This window comes from Leopardus geoffroyi, chromosome B3 (genome assembly GCF_018350155.1).
Source record: "Leopardus geoffroyi isolate Oge1 chromosome B3, O.geoffroyi_Oge1_pat1.0, whole genome shotgun sequence".
Lineage (NCBI taxonomy): Eukaryota > Metazoa > Chordata > Mammalia > Carnivora > Felidae > Leopardus > Leopardus geoffroyi.
The window spans coordinates 73957991-73978522 of NC_059337.1; the positions used below are offsets into that span (position 1 = coordinate 73957991).

General features: G+C 38.0%; 1 protein-coding gene across 3 annotated transcripts in view; it reads left to right on the top strand.

Annotated features, from left to right (window-relative positions):
• Window positions 1-202: 202 nt before the first annotated feature.
• RNF212B (ring finger protein 212B) overlaps window positions 203-20532 on the top strand; it is a 37164-nt gene continuing 16834 nt past the window's right edge. The window contains exons 1-11 of one of the 3 annotated variants that reach the window (XM_045450426.1): window positions 203-238; window positions 2811-2911; window positions 4678-4730; window positions 5189-5263; window positions 15281-15396; window positions 16028-16088; window positions 17047-17075; window positions 18061-18107; window positions 18331-18373; window positions 18534-18594; window positions 18986-19034. In XM_045450426.1, the coding sequence (XP_045306382.1) occupies window positions 2812-2911; window positions 4678-4730; window positions 5189-5263; window positions 15281-15396; window positions 16028-16088; window positions 17047-17075; window positions 18061-18107; window positions 18331-18373; window positions 18534-18594; window positions 18986-19034 (634 nt within the window). In that variant the 5' untranslated portion in view covers window positions 203-238; window position 2811. Of the gene's footprint in view, window positions 239-676; window positions 776-2810; window positions 2912-4677; window positions 4731-5188; window positions 5264-15280; window positions 15397-16027; window positions 16089-17046; window positions 17076-18060; window positions 18108-18330; window positions 18374-18533; window positions 18595-18985; window positions 19035-20532 lie in introns of those variants that run through there. The other 2 variants (XM_045450425.1, XM_045450427.1) reach the window with 2 other exon arrangements.

Sequence of the window (20532 nt, forward strand, 5' to 3'; positions counted from 1 at the left end):
GAAAAAAAGTTATAATTTTTTTTCCTGATATGTTAGTTCTTATTTAAAAATGTTTTTAATGTTTATTTTTCAGAGAGAGAAAGAGAGAGGCAGAGTGTGACTGGGAGTGGGTCAGAAAGAAGAGGGAGACACAGAATCTGAAGCAGGTTCCAGGCTCCGAGCTGTCAGCACAGAGCACTGCGCGGGGCTCGAACTCATGAACCATAGCCAACCCGAGTGAGCCGCCCAGGCGCCCATTGTTAGTTCTTATTTAATGTCTGTTCTCTATCCATATCACTTTGTCACTTTTCTATTTCGGATTTATACTATTCTTTCTAACACCCATTATTTTCTTTCATTAAAAAATACTGGTTGAAGCTTTCATCTGCTTTGTGACCAAATTTTTTCTAGTGTGTTATTATCTATAGGAACATTATTAAGTTTATTCTTACCCCGTTTCCACAGTAACCTGAATGGGATTAGGCCATATTCTTCTTGTTCCCATTCTCAAACGAAGAAAAATTTCCTCGGCTGCTAAGAAGAGGCAAGCGCTCTTGCCTCTTGCCGGCTACCAAGAGCCCAACTTTTGCGCCCAGTACGCAGTCGGGACCTCTGCCCACGCCTCGCGCCCGCACCAGGCCACGCCCACTCACTTAGCACACCGCCCGGGGCCTCGCCCAGGGCTCTCTCACGCTGCCGCGGGCCACGCCCAGCCTCTTGCCTCTCTCAGGTGCCAGGCTTGCTCTGTATTTTCCCGCCCTTTCCAGCTCTTCGTGAGGAGAACTGGATGATTTAGGTGAGATACCAGGGCTTATAAAATCATGGCGGCCAAGCGGGTAGGGAATGTAGTTAGAAGAGAACTACTGGTCTTGAGACTGCTAAATCCCCCTACCCCCTTGAAAACCGGCAAGCGTTGTCCTCACAAACGCTTAACTGCCCTTCTTATAAGGGCCAACCTACTTGATTAACATTGTTGTTGCTGCCCTTGTACAAAGCCGGATATATATAGTGGGGCCTTTTCAGCAATACTTCAGACTCCCCTCCTGATAGAAGTTAGTGTATTGTGAGCAATAAATGGAAACCTAAAGTGCATGGCTCTGTATAATGCCCTTGCACTGAACCGATTATTCAGCAAGATTTTATCGTGAATTTTGTTAAAAATGTTAAAGGGTGGTGCAAACGAGCCATCATTCTTGTAGCAAACCTTTCCATAAACTACTTAAAAACTTTTTTAAAGGGGCGCCTGGGTGGCGCAGTCGGTTAAGCGTCCGACTTCAGCCAGGTCACGATCTCGCGGTCCGTGAGTTCGAGCCCCGAGTCAGGCTCTGGGCTGATGGCTCGGAGCCTGGAGCCTGTTTCCGATTCTGTGTCTCCCTCTCTCTCTGCCCCTCCCCCGTTCATGCTCTGTCTCTCTGTCCCAAAAATAAATAAACGTTGAAAAAAAAAAAAAGTGTCATACACAAGAAAAAAGTATATTAAAAAAAAACAACAAACTTTTTTAAAGAAAATACTTAGGTGGGGAAAAAAAGTTACTTTCTGTTTTATTTTCCTAATGTAATTTTAAAGGAAATCAAACTAATGTTATATTCTTAAATAACATATTCTTGGAATTAAACATGTGAATTCATTATACGTATGAACTAATTGCAGCTCAGTGTGTATCAGCTCAATTATGTATTTTTAATATGTCAATTTCTTCATTTAAAATCTTACAAAGTCACATTAATGTAATTATGTATTTCACCAATTATATGGAATTAGTATTGGCAGAAAATATACGATGTATGGGTACCATATCTAACACCAAGGTGTACTTGATGTGGTAGCAAGAACTTGACACAGGGAGTAAGAAGACTCAGGTTCTAATCCTTGAGTTGACATTAACTAAAGATGGAACTTTGGACAAGTCATTAAATTTCAGTGAACATCAGGTATATCTTTTGAAAAATTATGGTATTGGATAAAATGTGAAATGATTTTTGAAGTCCCTCCCAGATCTATGATTCTGAGTGTCTGTAGAGTAGAAGGGAAAGTGTATAAGCTGAGACAACATTATCATTCACAAACCATGTTTCCCTTACATAAAATATGTCCCAAGTGGCTCATATGAGATCTTCTATTATTTGGTCCAGTACTTCCTCCTTGTTCCATCTTATTGTGTCACAGGGAATTATTAGGAAAGAAATATTTCTTTTTTTTTTTTAATTTATTTTGAGAGAGAGAGAGAGAGAGAGAGAGAGAGAGAGAGAGAGAGTACAAGCAGGGGGTGGGGAGGCAGAAAGAGATAGAATCCCAGGCAGGTTCCTCACCATCAGCACAGAGCCTGATGTGGGGCTGAAACTCACAAACTGTAAGATCATGACCTTAGCCAAGATCAAGAGTCGGATGCTTAACTGACTGTGCCACAAGAGGTGCCCTGACAGACCGTTCTTTTTTTTTTTTTTTAAGATTTTTTTTCTGATTACAAAGTGGTACATGAATTAATCTAGGAAATTTGGGGGGGAAAAGTGTAAAGGCGACACACACACAAATACCCATGATATCAACATTCAAAAAAAAAAAAATCTCATTGTCCCATTACTTTTCTAAATATATATGTATATACTTTTTCTAAATATATATATTTTTTCTTTTTTAAAACTGTATAGCAGAGTTTGTAGTCTGCTTTTTTCACTTCAGTGATATATGTACTTCCTTACAACCAACAGGAATAGTGCCTACATCTCCAAAAGATAACAGAAGCTAAGCAAACATTGTTACATAGATTTTGGAACAGCTATAATTATATAATGCTCCAGGTTATTTTTAATCTTTCTGTTTATCTGTTCCAGAATGGATTGGTTTCACTGTAACTGGTGTTTTCGAAAAGATGGAGACAATTTCTTTGTCACCAGCTGTGGCCATATTTTTTGTAAAAAGTGTGTGACTCTGGGTGAGTGACTTAACTGTTTTCAAATTCAGGCAAAAAATATTTTTCACCTAGTAATAATTATTAGCCATTTCTCTTTGTGACTTGGGATAAAAATCACATGTTGGGCCAAAGGTTGTATAGATACAGTAGGAAACTCTTGATTATGGAAATTTTAGGCACCCATTGATAAAGAATGATTTAGCAAATGGAATATCTATTACTTGAACACCAAAAGGTACTTGCCAGTGTTTTGACAAGTGGCAGGGAAAGCCAAGGTTATCAGACTAATTAGAGAAAAGAGAAAAAAAAAAATAACAGTAATGAATAGGAATTGGGGAAAGTTTGGTTGATAACAAGAGTAATTCTAATGGGAAATGGTCTAGCCTGTGAAATCAATTTGATTAGAAATGATGATGATGATGAAGATGATAATAGTGGTGATAGTGATACATTTGCAGTTTAAAAAATATTTTCCACATGTACAAATTTTATATATCCTTACCACAATTCCAAGAGGTAATTATTATTAGTAGACCCATTTTACAAATAAGGAACTGGTTCAGATAGGATAAGTGATTTGACCAAGTTCCTGCAGTGATTAAGTCTAGAAATTAGACCTGAATTTGAGGGTTTTTTTTTTTTTTAATGCCAAAATGCTTGATTAGGGAAGATTTCATAGAAGAGCTGTTGCTTCAGTAGAGTTTTGAATAATAAACTGGAGTTGCCAAGTAGATAAAGCAGGGAAGATCATTTTAGTTTAAGAGAACATCGTGTGTAAGGGCATACATACCACACTATAAAACCATACTGCAGGGGATTGGTAGAGCATAGAGAATAAAGAAAGAAGTGGTTAAGAGATGAGGCTGGAGAGGTAGGCAATGGCCAGGTGATGGGAGGGTATTATATACAAAACTGAAGAGCTTGAACTTTATCCTGCAGGTGATGGAGAGCTGGGGAAATTTCTTTGTTTCGTGTTTTTCTTAAACAGAAGAATGATTCCTACTTGCTAGCTCACTCTGGCAATAATATGGAGGGAAGGCTGGGAAAAACCTTTAGTCCTCAAGGAAAGAAGAGTGAGGTTACTAGCCTCTGAAGATGTTTTTCTCTTGTTGGATCTCATGACCCTTTTAAGTTATCTGCTAATGTAACAAAACCATTTTATGGTAACAGCAGCTCACCTTGAAGAGGTTTGTCTCGGTAAAGCATATGCCATGTGACATTTTCTCTTGACATGGCATTTATCTTAACAATAACCAACACCACTAAAATTTCAACTTAAAGATTAAGAATTTTAATTTTTATTCTTTCAGATTCGATTAATTAGAGAATGAGAGCAGGAGAGCTTCAGAGCAAGTTCCAAGCAAATTAGCAAAGTGAGAATAGGGCAGGAATAATTCGGTTTCTTATAGTATCTACAGTGTGCCCACTGTCAGGTAGGTGGGGGGAAAAAGAGCAACTTACACCCGAAACCATTAGTACTCTTGTGTTCTTCCTAGTACTACTTGCTGGGGGGTTAGAACTGCCCTTCATCTGCAGAAGAAAATTGGGAATGTATAAAGAGGAAATGGGTAGAGGTACAGTGTGAAAGCCTTATTTGTCAAAAACATACAAGTTTGCAAATATTGATTTTGAGAACAGAGCTCAAGGTGTCCTTTTGTAGCACAAAGATACTCTAAGTTTAGTAAGAGCCTGTTTCTTGCTAGCCTACTTGGCTATTACCATGTATTTTAGGAAGAACATACCTCTTGACCGTAAAAACTGAACATTTTTTTCCCTTCCCCCCTTAGAAAAATGTGCTGTTTGTGGAACTGCCTGCAAGCATCTGGCTCTTTCTGATAATGTAAGTTTTTCTTCTCCAACCACAAACCATTTTATCCCATTCTTGGCCTATAGGAAGTATACAAAGAGTACAGTTGATGAGTGACTAAGCACTGAAATTTTTAAGAAAGAAAGAAAGAAAGAAAGAAAGAAAGAAAGAAAGAAAGAAAGAAAGAAAGAAAGAAAGAAAAAATAGAAAAGAAAAGAAAAGAAAAACTTGCAGATAGCAATTGTTACATATTTTTTAAAAAGGGCAAACAACAAGAATTGTTTGTGGCTGTTGCTATCGAAGCACGAGGTAAGGAGGATTAAAACATATAGTCTACATCTCCTAGGGCAGTGGTGAGCATCCTCATATTTAGGATAGTGAAATAATAACTCGTGCTTTAGGAAGTCGTGGTACATCCTTTGCCATATTTGCTGGTATTTTATTTCATTCTGTTGTGGATATGTTCAATATTTGTCTTACTGTCTTTATAGCTGAAACCTCAGGAGAAGATATACTTCAAAAGCCCTGTGGAGACAGCTTTGCAGTATTTTAGTCACATCTCCCAGGTATGAGAAACAAAAGTGAAGAAAACCAGATTCTCCAGGCAAATTCTTTTTTCTCTTTTTTTTTTTTTTTTAACGTTTATTCATTTTTGACAGACACAGAGGGACAGAGTGCAAACAGGGGTGGGGCAGAGAGAGAGGGAGACACAGTATCCAAAGCAGGCTCCCGGTTCTGAGCTCTCAGCACAGAGCCCAGTGCAGGGCTCGAACTCATGAGAGCATCTCTCGAACTGTGAGAGCATCATCTGAGCCGTAGTCAGATGCTTAACCAACTGAACTACCCAGGCGCCCCCCACTCTCCAGTTCTCCACTGAGATTATTTCATAGCCTAATGGGATTTCTATCTTGGCATATTTCTTGAGATTTTATCACTGTTTTTCTTCTCCACTGTGAGTGTATTCCTTTCCTAAACATAAACATGATCCTTTGTCATATTCTGGCTGAAGATAGTGGATTTAATTTTTCTTTGCTGTCTCAGCACTCAATCCTAACCCTGGTAATAGAAGAAGGGGAATTAGGCTTTCACTACATTCTGCTTTTAGCTGCTTGGGTGAGCCATCATATTTGAGATACTATTTAACATTATGGGGAGATAAAATCTAGCTGAGACTCAGGGAGAAATGAAAACAAGGTCACATGAACCAGAGAAGGAGCAGACCTTTGGTTAATAACTAAACCCAGGATTAGTTAATGATCAGTAGAGAAATTATATGTAGGCTAAATTCTAACCTGCCTAATCAAGGGACCAATTACACATGGTCAAAAAATCAAGATAAAATAAATGGAAAGGGTGAGTTAATCATCACTTTAGTGAAGGGACAGTTTGGTAAAGTCAGCAATGTCTGAAAATGTGTTTTCCTGTCTGTGAAGTTGAACAACTGATCCAAGTAATATCTAGATTGTTTCATTCAGGCCTCTGCTCAAATTTTTCTTCCTCAGTCAGACTTTTACTGACTCTCATATCTCAAATGGTAGCCCCAGCACTGTCTACTTCTTACCCTGCTTTATTTTTCATCGTAGCTCTTATCTCTAACATTATATATTTGTTTAATGTCTGAATCCTGCACTGAAATGTAGGGCCCATAAATTCAGATATTTGGTAGGTTTTTTTATTGTTATATAACCAGCTCTTTGGATAAATTTTAGTATGTAGTGGACACTCAAAAAATTATTATATGAATGAATGGCACGTTGATCTAAATATCCACTTGTGTTTTAATCATCCCAGATCTCTCGAGTGACCTGCCAAGGGCTTTTTTCTGCTGTCCTACTCCACGACCAATAGTTAATCACACTGCCCTAGCCTGTGAGCTTTCTTCTAATCCTAGGTCATAGACTACACCCTTATCCATAACTAGCCAGCTTTCAAATGCATACCACTAATTGTTCCTTCTTTGGTAAAGCCTTCCCTGATTCCTGTAGGCAAATTTTTGCGCAGATTTTTGTAATCCTATCCCACCTGCTCTTAACTCTGTGAAAGTGTTTTATTTGTTCTTTGTTTCTCTCACTAAACCAAAACCTTTGAAAGACAGGTATCAGCTTCGTATTGCCTAAAGGCTAATGAGGTACCTGGTACAAATTAAGTAAATAAGAAATGTTTGTTAAATGAATGAATGCACCTTGGGGTGCGTCCGACTTCGGCTCAGGTCATGATCTTGTGGTCTGTGAGTTTGAGCCCCGCGTTGGGCTCTGGGCTGACAGTTCAGAGCCTGGAGATTCTGTGCTACGGATTCTGTGTCTCCCTCTCTCTCTGCCCCTCCCCCGCTCATGCTCTGTCTCTCTCTCTCTCTTTCTGTCAAAAATAAATAAACATTAAAAAATAAAAATAAATGAATGAATGCACCTTAAGGCTGGGGGGGGCAGTTGGGGGGAATGATTCAAGTCAAGGTCAGAGAAAGAGGCTTGAACATATAGGAACTTGTAGGTCATGGTAAGGGTTTTAAGCACAGAAATGGTGTTATCTGATATAAATTTTATTTTATTTTCATTTATTTTTATTTTATTTTATTTTTAAATAGATATTTATTTTTGAGAGAGAGGGGGGAAGAAAGAGAGGGAGACACAGAATCCAAAGCAGGCTCCAGGCTTTAAGCTGTCAGCACAGAGCCTGACGTGGGGCTTGAACTCATGAACCTGTGAGATCATGACCTGAGCTGAAGTCAGACACTTAATTGACTGAGCCACCCAGGCGCCCCATCTGATATGTAATTTTAAAAGAGAATCTGGCTGCTGAGTGGAGAATGGATCATAGAGAAGTTAAGAGTAGAAGCAAAGAGACTACTTAAGAGGCTATAGGAGAAATCTAAGCAAGACTTCTTGAGCTAAAATGGTAGCAGTAGAAATGGAGAAGGGTAGTCAAATCTGAGATATTTTCTAGGAAGAACCGTTGTTGATTGGATGTGGAAGATGAGAAAAAGAGAGGAATCAAAGAAGATGTCTGGGTTTTTGTCTTGAACAGCTGAGTGGGATGATTGTACTCTTTACCAAGGCTGAGAAGATCATTTGAGGGAAAATACCATTTTGGATATTAGGTTATAGATGCTTGTTAGAACTCCTGTAGGATAAATCACAAAGGCAGATAAATTTATCATTCTGAAGCTCAGGACATAGGTCAAGGATAGAGATATAAGTATGGAGCTCATTAGGATAGAGATAGTTTTTAAAGCCTTGGGACTTGATGAGATCGCCCAGAGAAGGATCCCCTTCAAAATCTAGTGATTAGGTGGAGTTAACAAAGAGAAGCAATGAATGAGTGAAAGCAAGGAGAGTGTGATATCACAGGAAACTAAGAAAGGGAAATGTTCCAAAAAGAAAGAAATAATCAGTGTCCCCCCCCCCCCCGCCCGCCCCGCTTCAGACATATATCCATTTGCTGCCTTGATATCTTCACTAATCTTCCATATATCCCAAACTGAACTCAGTATTCTTAACACCCTCCACCCTGCTCACCCTCCAATACACACAGGAAAATAGGCTACTTACTCTTCCTGTTTCTATAAGGGTAAATGATAACCATTATCCATATAACAATCAAACCAAAAATCTAGGAGTCACTCTTGATTCCTTTTTCTCTTTGCATATCCAATCCATTATTAAATCATGTCAGTTCTGTCTCTCTAAAATACTTGAATACTCTCTATCTCCAGCCTTCTAGTTTAATCTATCATTGTTTTTTTCCTAAATTACTATAGTAGCTTCCTAACTGTTCTTGTGACGTCCAGTCCCTCCTTTTCCTATCAATTCTCCATATTGAGGCCAAGAAACCATTCAAAATATAGGTATGATTAGTTCATTTCCCTATTTAAAACTATTCAATACAACCATTGCTTTGAGAATAAAGTCCAATGTTCAACATGGTCCATAGGGCCAGGTCTGCTTTGGTCCCTGCTTATCCCTTTAGTCTCACCTCTTTTCCTCTCCCCCTAACCCACTATATACAGACATATTGAATCTATTTTAACTGTTTATATAAATATTTTCTCTCTTGTTTCTGGACCTTTGTACATGCTGTTTCATCTGTCTAGAACATTATATCCTCAAACATATATAGGGATAAGTACACACAGTACCTACAATATAATACCATATTGCCATATCGTATTATAATTTTTTGTTTGCTCATGTTGTCCTATGAGGATAGGGGCAGTATTAATCTTATTCATCTTCTATATAACTTCCTAACATAGTACCAGGAACACAGTAGGATTCAGTAAGTATTTTTTGAAAGAATCAATAGAATAATCTTTCCTATTGAGGTTTTCCTTTAATATAGTATATGAAGTATGGTAAAGGGGTAATACTGGGAAAACTATTGAAGTAGAAATATTGAGACCAAATCTGCCTGCTAGCTTGCAACCATTTCTTTGAAACATTCATATTCCTTCACATATAATGTGAAATAATAATACTCATCTTAGTTCTTATAAAGATCAAGTGAAATAATGTTATGAAAATATTCTTAAAGTTGTAAAGTACTGTATTAGTTTAAAGAATAACGTGGAGGGGCACCTGGGTGGCCCAGTTGGTTAAGCATCCAACTCTTGATTTCAGCTCAGGTCATGATCTCATGGTTCATGGGTTCAAACCCCACATTGGGCTCTGCACTGACAATGTGGAGCCTCCTTGGGATTCTCTCTCTCTCTCTCTCTCTCTCTCTCTCTCTCTCTCTCTCTCTCTGTTCCTCTCCTACTTGTGCTCTCTCTCTCTCAAAATAAATAAATAAACTTAAAAAATTAAAACAGAATAATGTGGAGAACTCATAGTAGATTATGGAAGGTCACAAACCTGCAGGAAAATAATTAAAGATCATATAAGTAAAAAGAAGTTTGGATTTTTAAATTATTTTCAAAGTATAAAATACATGTCTACTTTTTAAATACCAACTTTATAGACATGTACCTTATGTACCAAATTTGCCCCTTTGAAGTTTTCATTTTAGTGTTTTTAGTATATTCACATAATTATGCAATCACTACTACCTAATTTTAGAGTATTTTTATTACTCCTAGAAGAAACCCTATATCTATTAGCAGGCACTTCCCAAATCCTCTCCACCCTCCCCAGCCCTAGGCAATCACTAATTTACTTTCTATCCCTATAGGTTTGCCTATTCTGGACATTTCATAAATATGGAATTAATGTGTGATCTGTTGTGACTGACTTCCTTCACTAAATATGATGTTTCTAGGATCATCCACGTTGTAACATGTATTAAGACTTCAGTAGCACTTCACTCTTTTTATAACCAAATAATATTCCATTATATAAACGGGTATATGTTTCATGTATCCATTCATCAGTTGAGAGATATTTGGGTTGTTTCTACTTTTTGGCTATTATGAGTAATTCTGCTATTAACATTTGTGTGTAAGTTTCTGTGGGGGCATATATTTTCATTTCTCTTGGATGTATATGTAGAAGTTGAATTACTGAGTCAAATGGTAACTATGTTTAACTTTTCGAGGAAATGTCAGACTGTTTTCTCCAGTACTGACACTATTTTACATTCTAATCTGCAGTGTTTGAGGGTTTTGATTTCTCCATATCTTCACTAACTCTTATAAACTCTTAACTGTCTTTGATTATAACTATCCTAGTGGAGTGAAGTAGCATCTCATTGTGGTTTTGATTTGGGATTCCTCTCTTGACAAATGATGTTGAGCATCTTTTCCTGTGCTCACTGGCCATTTGTATATCTTCTTTAAAGTTCTGTTCAGAGGCACCTGGGTGGCTTAGTTGGGTAAGCATCCAACTTCAGCTCAGGTCATGATCTTGCGGTTCATGGATTCGAGCCCCGCATCAGGTACTATGCTGACAGCTCAGAGCCTGGAGCCTGGTTCAGATTCTTTGTCTCCCTCTCCCTCTGCCCCTCCCCAGCTTGTGCTCTGTCGCTTTCTCTCTCTCAAAAATAAATAAACGTTAAAAAAAATTTTAAATAATAATTCCTTAATCTTATCCAATTCTGCAGCTGTTATAATTATTTTAAAACTTTGTTTGAATTGGGTTTCTATAAGGTCTATATAGTTCAGTTGGTTGTTAATGTCTCAAGTTTCTATTCAACTATAAGTTTCCTTTCATTTCTTTTTTTATTAGTACTGAAGAAAATGTTCTTTTGTCTTATAGAGTTTTCTCCAGTGTGGATTTTGTTCATTGTATCCCCATGGAATCATTTAATAATGCTTGTTTGTGCTCTGTATTTCCTTAATCAGAATCATTTGATTGGGGGTGAGTGGGAGGCAAGACTACTTTACAGCAGTGTTGTGTTCCACCAAGAGGTACATAAGGGTCTTCTGTCTCTTGTTTTATGTGATGGTAGCCAATGATGAACTTTACATTGATCCATTAAGTAATTAGGAGTTGCAAAATGCTGGGGTCTCTGGATGGCTCCGTCAGTTGGGTGTCCGACTTTGGCTCAGGTCAAGATCTTGCGGTCTATGAGTTCGAGCCCTGCATTGGGCTCTGTGCTGAGAGGGATCAGGGCCTGAACCCTGCTTTGGATTCTGTGTCCCTCTCTCTCTCTGTACTCTCCTGCTCCCACTCTGTCTCTCTGTCTTTCTCTCTCAAAAATAAATAAACATTGAAAAAAAAAATTTTTTTAAGGAACTGCAAAATGCTAATATTTAATTCTGTCATTTCTATCTCATTTTTTTTTAGGTGGAATATGTCTATAAAAAGAAACTTCCTTTTCTCAACAGTATGATTACGTTGAGATATAATTTAAAATACTAAGACTTTTAGGGGAACCTGGGTGGCTCAGTTGGTTAAGCATCTGACTTTGGCTCAGGTCATGATCTCGCAATTCCTGGGTTCGAGCCCCTCATCAAGCTGTCTGCTGTCAGGACAGAGCCATTTTGGATCTCTTTCACCTTCTCTTTCTGCCCCTCCTCCACTCATTTTCTCTCTCTCTCTCTTTCTTTCTCTCAAAATAAATAAACTTAAAAAACTTACTAAGACCTTTAGATACAATGGAATGAGGGAGTCGGTTTCATAAAAGATAGATAAGACAAACCAATAGGTTATGAGAGTCAAAGGTAGATAATGAGTTTACCAATACCTTTGAAGTAAATTTCTAAAACTTAGCAACATCTTTACAAATATTCAAAACATTAAAATTGTGTGGGAATATAAATCTTCAACTAAAAACTCTGACATTTAAAAATAAGACTTAGGAAATCAATTCTTAGTACAAAAAAGTTGGTCAAGCTAATATTCATTTCCACGGTGTATATCAATTTTTATAAACAAACAAATATCTTTTTTTAAAAATCATTAGGCAGCAAAATGCATACCCCACATTGGACCAAAATATCTTGTGTCCTATCATAATAAACTACTGAGCTTCCCCTTTCCTTCCATTGTGATTCCTCTTCCGGTATCTTTTAGTGGTTTCTCCCTTGCTTTCTCCAGGCCCTTGTCATTAACTGGACCTATTTCAGAACTGAAGTTTTAGAATACTGTCTTCAGCAAATGAAGTAAAAATTGTGTTCCATGTTACCAATTCTAAAAAGAGTGAGAATCCAGAGCCTGAAGACCAGGATACCCTTACCTGGTCCTAGTATGGAGACACAGGAAAGGAATCTGGGTCTAGAAATAGGTAGTTTCATACATTGTTCCAATAAAATAAACAGTTTTTAATACTTGGCATCATCTAGACAGCATTTATGTTATCAACAGAACTACTTTTATTACTATCTGCTCTATGTTATATTAACGAAATAATCCCAATTTAGAAAAGAAGTCACCAAAATTTGTCCTTCTTCAGGAAAAAAAAGAAGCGAAGCTCTTTTTTTTAATGAGGCTGAAGAATTTGAATGAGACAGAATAATGAGTTTGCTAATGATCAAGATTTCTTAAATACTGAAATTCATTCCTGAATTAGGTTTTAGAGTCTATTTTGATGGATGTATTCGAAATAGGCTAAACATTTGTATTCTAACATCAGGCAAAAGCGTGTGTTCCTCTCCTATAACACTTCTTGCTAGTTGTTGGTTTCTGGATTTGTCTTTCCTCTTCTTGAAATGGCCAAATCTAGGATTTGGGTTTGAGTTTTTGGGTAAGTAGTCCTGCTCAGGCCTAGGCAAAAGGCCCTTCAGTAGTCTATTCTAGACTCCTGGAGTTGCAGAGGGGGATCTATTTCCTGTGCACAGAGTGGGGGAGGTGGGCAAGTCTGGGAAGGCAAAAGAAGTTCTCAGTCAAAAGAAAAAACAGAGAAGCTTGGGTAGGTCAGTCGATTGAGCATTCAACTCTTGATTTCGGTTCAGGTCATGATCCCAAGGGTTATGGGGTATAAGGCTCACTTCACTGAGTATGGAGCCTGCTTAGGATTCTCTCTCTCTCCCTCTCTCTGCCTCTCTCCCCTGCTCATGTGTGTGCATGGTCTCTTTCTCTCTCTCTCTCTCAAAAAAAATTTTTTTAAATAAATAAATAAAAGAAAAAACAGACCAAAGTTCTTTTAGCTCAGAAAAAAACATGTGGTGGTGGAGTTGGAAGTGTGGGGGAAATTTGGAAATTAGACAAATTTGCTATTGATTTGAATTAAAATAAAAATTAAGGTTGGATAAATTCTTCCTCCTGAAGAATCTAGAAAGACAAGGCAGTAACATGTACTCATGGGTGATTATTAGGAGGGGAGTAGTTTAAATCAGTTTATTTAGATGGGAAAGGGAGGAACTTAAAAGGGGAATTCTTTTTCTCTTAAGTTTTATTTCCTTTTAAACAGCCATCTGTCATGTGTTCTATCTAGTTCGAGAGGAGATTGCCAATTGCTCCCTATCTTTTTCTTATCCTTTTTGAGGACTTAGCTCAGTAAGTTAAAATTATTAACTTTTTATGAGACAAATGGGACCTTTGATGATCTCTAGGGGAAGAATAACTGGTCTAGGGCAGGATTTGGGTTTTCTTGGCCCAAGGTTGATCCTAACTTAATTTCACTGCAAACTAATCCCAAGAATGGATTAAGATGTTTGGGATACTGTCTCTCGGCTAAACATTACACTTATCTTAACATCTATTGCTCCCCAACCCCTCGCCACTTTAGGTTACTCCTGGGATTCTGAGCGCCTTTTCCTACATCTGCACTGCTCAAATTTTAAAAAGTTAACATGTTTTATTTTCGTGAAAACAACCACTTAAAAAAAAAACAACTAAAGAAGACTATAATGAAATCTTACCTAACTAGAATTAGTTCAGTTTGGATGTGAGTAGAAAGGAAAGAGGGTAGAAGCTATATAAACTTTTTTTTAAGTTTATTTATTTATTTATTTTGTGGGAGAGAATGAGCACAAGCAGAGGAGGAACAGAGAGAGAGGGAGAGGGAGAGAATCCTAAGCAGGCTCTGCACTGTCAGCACAGAGCCCAGTTCGAGGTTCAAACTCCAGAACCGTGAGATCATGACCTGAGCCAAAATCAAGAGTCGGATGCCCAACTGACTGAGTCACCCAGGCACCCCTATAAACTTTTAAGTTCAATTCTGTAGTAGGGTGGTAAAAGCAACTCACAAATTAGATGAAAACAAAAAGTTTATGCCAAAAATACCAAGATTTAGGGAAGGACCTTAGAGAAAAGGTTTATAGTCTGAATAGGGAGGAAGCAGATGAGACATAAACACTGCTGTGTGTTCAGAAGTAGAGCCTGACAAAGCTAAAACACTTTCTAAATATTAACTTTTGCTCTGAGTCAGTGATCCTCTGATAGGCACATCAGTATATCAAATGGTAAAGCAAAACAAAAGATAAAATCATTTGCCCATGCCCAGAAATAAAATTCAGGAATAGATAATCTCCTCCTGTGCTTCTTTGCCCTTTACTGTAGCAGCATAAACAGGCCGCAAGTGCCCCTGTGGGTGTCTCAGGGAAAGTAAATTGGTTACCAGTGCTCTGTAATAGCTAGGAATGTGGAAGCTGAGGCCAAACTAATAGTAGACAAGTTAGATCAGAACCAACTCTAAGCCTGAAAAAGTTTTTTGAGTATCACTCTTCTTGTGCAAGATGAAAGATTATATTTTTAAAGGGCCATTCTACCATGCCAGAATATTCTCATAAAGATTTTAAGAAGTGGGGCACCTGGGTGGCTCAGTCAGTTTAGCGTCCAACTTGGCTCAGGTCGTGATCTCATGGTTCTTGGGTTCCAGCGTGCATCAGGCTCTATGCTGACAGTTCAGAGCCAGGAGCCTGCTTCAGATTCTGTCTCTCTCTCTCTCTCCCTATCTCTCTCCCTCCCTCTCTCTCTCTCTCTCTGTCTCTTTCTCTGCCCCTCCCCCACTCATGCTCTGTCTCTCTCAAAAATAAATAAACACTAAAAAAAATTTTTTTTAAAGATATTAAGAAGCCATTTTCCTGGAAATGAGAAGCTTTGGCTTTCCCTAGTGCCAAATCGTCTACTTTGGGAGAGACATGAATTAGGCCAGATGCTCCAGAAGAAAATGCTCATTAAAGGATGAATTGGTAGATTTCTCTTTGTTGCCAGAAGTAAGGGGAAAGGAGTTATGGGGGTGTGTGTCAAAGACCTGTTTTTCCCTAGTAGGTGTGGAGTTTCCAGAAGAAACAAACAGATCTCCTCATCGCCTTTTATAAGCATAGAATTACAAAGTTAGAAGCAGCCATGCAGGAGGCACAGCAGACGGTGACCAGCCAGGAAAAGTAAGTGACAAATCAAATCACCAGAGAGCATTTTTTCTTTTAGAGAAGCTGTAGCCCTTATTTCCTTATGGTTGCAAAGCCTCGAAATTGCTCTACGTGTGTTTGTGTTTGTCTTGGGTAAATCAGGTACCAAATTTTTCGTCCCCTCAATCTCCATTTTGTTTTTCTCTTTCTTCCCTCAAGGGGCCCTGCTCACCTTATAGTTTTCCTCTTGTACTTCCTTGTCAAAAATTGCTTCTTTGGGGAGATGAGGCATAGCTTTTCAATATAAAGACAAGAGACAACATTTCAGATGTTACCTCCAGGAGGGCATATTTGGAAATCTTAAGCTAAAAGATGGAATCCTTGATGGAAGTTTTCAGACAGCAGCAGGCCAGGGGTATGTGTGGAAGGGAAATGGAACTGTGTGTAAACTCCTCTGAAATCATACCAAGTGACTGCTTATTTTGTCCACCTGATTCTTCTAGCCGTCAAACTCAGCTCCTATCTCCTGAATCCCTAGATCTCTGATAGAAATACCTTGTACAGTGGCAGGCATCTCTCTGTATTAACTAGATATTAACAATAAAAATCAGGGGTTTTTTTTATCCCATTGACCTGCTGGAGATGATTATTTCCATCTTTTGCCTAGAGAGCTGTCAGTCTTAAAGAAGGAGAATGGAGAACTGAAGAAATTTCTTGCCATCCTGAAGGTGAATGAAACAGATTTTCCTTACTATTATTTTCTCTCCTACTTTTCCCGTATATCCAATTGACGTGTAGAATAGTGTTTCCTAATCTTTTTCACATCCTGGCATAAATAACTGATAATATTTGTACAAGAACACTCTGGTAAATGGTCGAGGCCCCAGAACACCTTGGACTGAAAGGATCAACATGTAACACTGGTAACCCATTCTCGAACATCAGTGAGTCAGGACATACCATTTGGGAAACTCTCTTATAGAAGAGACACCTATTATAACTTAAAATTTCTCTTTAAGAATCCCAAGGCACCTTGGGGCGCCTGGGTGGCTTGGTCGGTTAAGCGTCCGACTTCGGCTCAGGTCATGATCTCACTGTCCGTGAGTTCGAGCCCCGCGTCAGGCTCTGTGCTGACAGCTCAGAGCCTGGAGCCTGTTTCAGATTCTCTGTCTCCCTCTCTCTCTGCTCCTCCCCGTTCATGCTCTGTCTCCCTCTGTCTCAAAAATAAATAAACGTTAAAAAAAAAAAAATTAAAAAAAAAAAAAAAGAATCCCAAGACACCTCAGGACCTTTTCTCTTCCTCCAATCCACCTCTATTTCCTAGACGTTTCTTTCTTCCTAAGAATGTTCTTTGTATTTATATAATTTTCCTATTGATCCTACTCCTGAAACTATTCTAGCACATTTATCCTGCCATTTTCCCTTCCCTCCCCCATAGACTCTCCATATTTTCCCAGGTAAATCAGTCTTCAGGATTCCCAATGTGTTTTTATGAAGAGTAACTAAATGTTTATCCTGCCAAAGCTAATAATTTCCTAGGGAAGCATTGCTGCTGTTTTTTCTCCTGCTGGTAATCTTAGCAACAACAGCTAGAGGACATTGCAGCTTAGTTATCTAGCAAGTAACATTCATTCGTTAGGACCTTTGAGCTGCAGCTTCCTTCACTCCCATTTTTTTCACTTACAGGAATCTCCAAATTGGTACCAAGGAAGCAGGTCAGTTTTATCAGGTCCCATACTAGCCCTGTTTGAAAATTGCTGTTCTTTCTTAACTCTAGGCTGCAACACACCTGTGTGGGCTGTAAGGTGGAGGAAATGGTTGACGAAGTTGTCTTTCACTTCTCCAGTTACTCACAGAAAAGTGCTCAAGTAAAGTCTTGAATGTAATGTTCACTCTTATGAAATCCTACTCATCCTTCAAAATTCAACTCATATGTCACTTCCTGTGTCAAGACTTCACTAGGCAGAGTTCAATATTTTATTAATCATTTATTCAATAAATATTAACTGCCTATTGTTTATCAGGTGCCATATTAGGTGCTGTGTGTACATCACCAGTTAGTCTCATTGGTAATGTCCGTACCCTACCAACTATTAAATGATTTTTTTTTAATCTCAGCCCTGTTTTGGTGTGTTAGGAGACATGGTTCCTGCACCCACAGAAGTGACAGTCTAGTGTTCTTTCATGCTTCTGTACTTCTGATACACCAATTATAATACTTAAACATTGCTTTTATTTATCTTTTTATCTCTCCAACCTCTCAAATATAGGAACCTATTCTAGTTACATTTGTAATCTCAGGATCTAGGATGTATAAGCACTAAATAAATGCTTGTTGAAGAGATGGATGAGGGGATGGAAGGAGTGAGGGAATGATGGATTTATGCATGGATGAACAGGTGGATAGATACATGTAAAACTGAGAGTACTTTGTAGGCCTTGAGGGAAAGAAGAAAGGAGAACTTCAAAATTTCTCCTATTACAGGCAGTAGAGAAGGTTTCACTTAGGAAATTAGAGAGCCAAGGAGTCTCATATGGAAACTTTGCCTCCATATTTTGCGGTGATACCTGTAATACATGATAGTAAGCAATTTGTGTGCTCAGAGAGTAAGCTGTTACTTCTATAAACAATGATCTGATTGATCCTCTTAGGGGGTACTTAACTTCTGCTGCTGCTTTTTTTTTTTTTTTTCCTTTCAGGTCAGCCACACCTCGACCAGTAGGCATTACTTCTCCATCACAGTCAGGTAGTGAACATTTTTTGCCCAAATACCTGTGTGAGGTGAATAAATATCCTTTTCCCATATGGAAGATAGTTCCCTCTCAGAGACTGTAATATGATTTTTCTAATCTTGTATATGGTATGAAAAGATCATATAACCAGATACCCACTTGTGACAGATTGGGTAGGCAAGGCAGCGGGCACACCATTGATGGCTACTTTTCATACTTCACTTTATTCTCTTTCAGTTACTCCACGACCCAGTTCTCAGCACAGCAGCCAAGTGGTCAGGTGAGTAGACAGCCTACACAGCCATATTAAAACTGTTGGCAAGAGTTGGAATATGAAATAAATACCTAGATATGGCAGAGATAGGGACTAAAGAGACTTTAGGTCTATGTAGAGTTTAACACCAGGTTTGTTTGTTTTCTTTCTGTCTCACCTTATACAGTCGGTCCTCCTCGGTGGAGTCTGTCCCTTACAGAATGTCTGGATTTACTAGCTTGGGACAAGTAAGTGATACTTTACTTTCTCTTCCCAGAATGAGATTTCTAATGCTAAATGAAATCAAAGATTTCTGGCAAAAATATTAACCTTATATTGGTTTTGGTATAAATTATCTGATGCCATGCCTGACTTTCTTTCCTTTTGGCGATGCAGCCCTGATGTTAGAAGCTAACACAGAGAATAAGTGGGGTGAAAGTAGTGGAAATGTTTAAAGACTGAGTTAATAGTAATAGTTCATTTTGGAAGTAATAAAGTGTGGATCCTCCTTGGACTACCATGCCCATTCTGGGAGAATAATATATGCTTCAATGTGCAGATATAGAGAAATAGCAAAGAATATGGAAGCCAGAGAATGAGGATGTATTTATTAATTGATGTTTATTGTTTGTCCATCAGGGAGTCAGAGGCCTACAAGGAAAAAGTACTCCCAGAGACTCATATATTGGTGAGAGGGGGGCTGGGAAAGGATCAGAAACCAACATATATTCAGTACAGATACCAGAAGATTTCTGGTTTACTCTGCATGTATAATGCCATTATGCATTTTCTGTGCATAATATAAGGCAATTAATTTTTTTCCAGACACTGACTGATTCCAGGTATCCAGACATATATTACTGATTTTCAAAGAATGATATTTCTGTTCTCAAACTGATAAGGAGAAACTTTTTTTGAGCAATGGAAAGTCATTGAAAGCCTCTGGTCAAGAGATAGGGGAGATAGTCTCTGGTCAAGAGACACCCAGGTGTCTCAGTCAGTTAAGGTCACAATCTCACAGCTTTGTGCTGACAGCTCAGAGCCTGCTCAGGATTCTCTCTCTTCCTCTCTCTCTGTGCCTCCCCTGCTTGTGATCTGTCTCTCTCTCTCAAAATAAGTAAATAAAGAGAGAGATGGGATAACTCGAGTAAAATAGATTTGGATTTTTAAAATTGCCACAAGATGGCAGTAGAAGTTAGGTCTAAAAGATGCCCATTGTGTTAGCCTGAAGGGGAATCCAGCTTCTTCACTATGTATTAAAAATTCCAGTGAAGGATACCCACTTAATTTCTTGTCTCTTTCCTCTTAGAACTATTATTGTTATTACTATTTTCAAGGGCATTATCCAGTCCATAGAGAATACTTATCAGAGAGGATTTCCCTTTCTTTCACAAGAGGCAGGGGTGAAATTTGCACATTTCTTTCTGTATAATCATTTTTGAAAATCACCAAATAGTTTCCCTCCAGTTCTTTCATATTCACCCTTTAAAAAATGTAGAAGTCCTAGAAAATTTATTTCTGTCAGGTTAGTAGTAATATTTTCTATTTTGTTCCTGATTTTAGTTATTTGAAGCTACTCTTTTCTTGTAGAAAAAAGTTGGCTGAAGACTAGCCAATCTAGTTGAACATTTCAAAGAACCTACTTTTGGTTTTGTTGATTTTCTCTGTTTTTCTATTCTCTATTTCATTTATTTCTGCTCTAAGCTTTATATCTTTCCTTCTGCTTATTTTGAGTTTAGTTCTTTTTTTAGTTTCGTAAGATAAGAGGTTGGATTATTGATTTGAGATGTGCTTTTTAAATGTAGACATTTTTAGTTATAAATTTCACACTAAGCACTGCTTTCATTGCATCCTAAAAGGCTTAGTATTTTCTGGTTTTGTTTTCACTCATCTCAAAGTATTTTCTAGTTTCTTTTGTGATTTTTTTTCTTTGAACCATTGTTTTTTTTGGCAGTGTGTTGTTTAATGTTAACATATTTTGAATTTCACAAATTTCCTCCTGTTACTGATTTTTAGTTTCATTTCATTGTGGTTGGACGAAATACTTTGTATGATTTAAAATATATGGCCTAACAGATGGTTTATCTTGGGGAATGTTCCATGTACACTTTAGAAGAATGTGTATTCTGCTGTTATTGGGTGGAGTGTTTGTTCTAAAGAAGTCTTTAGATTTAGTTGGTATATAA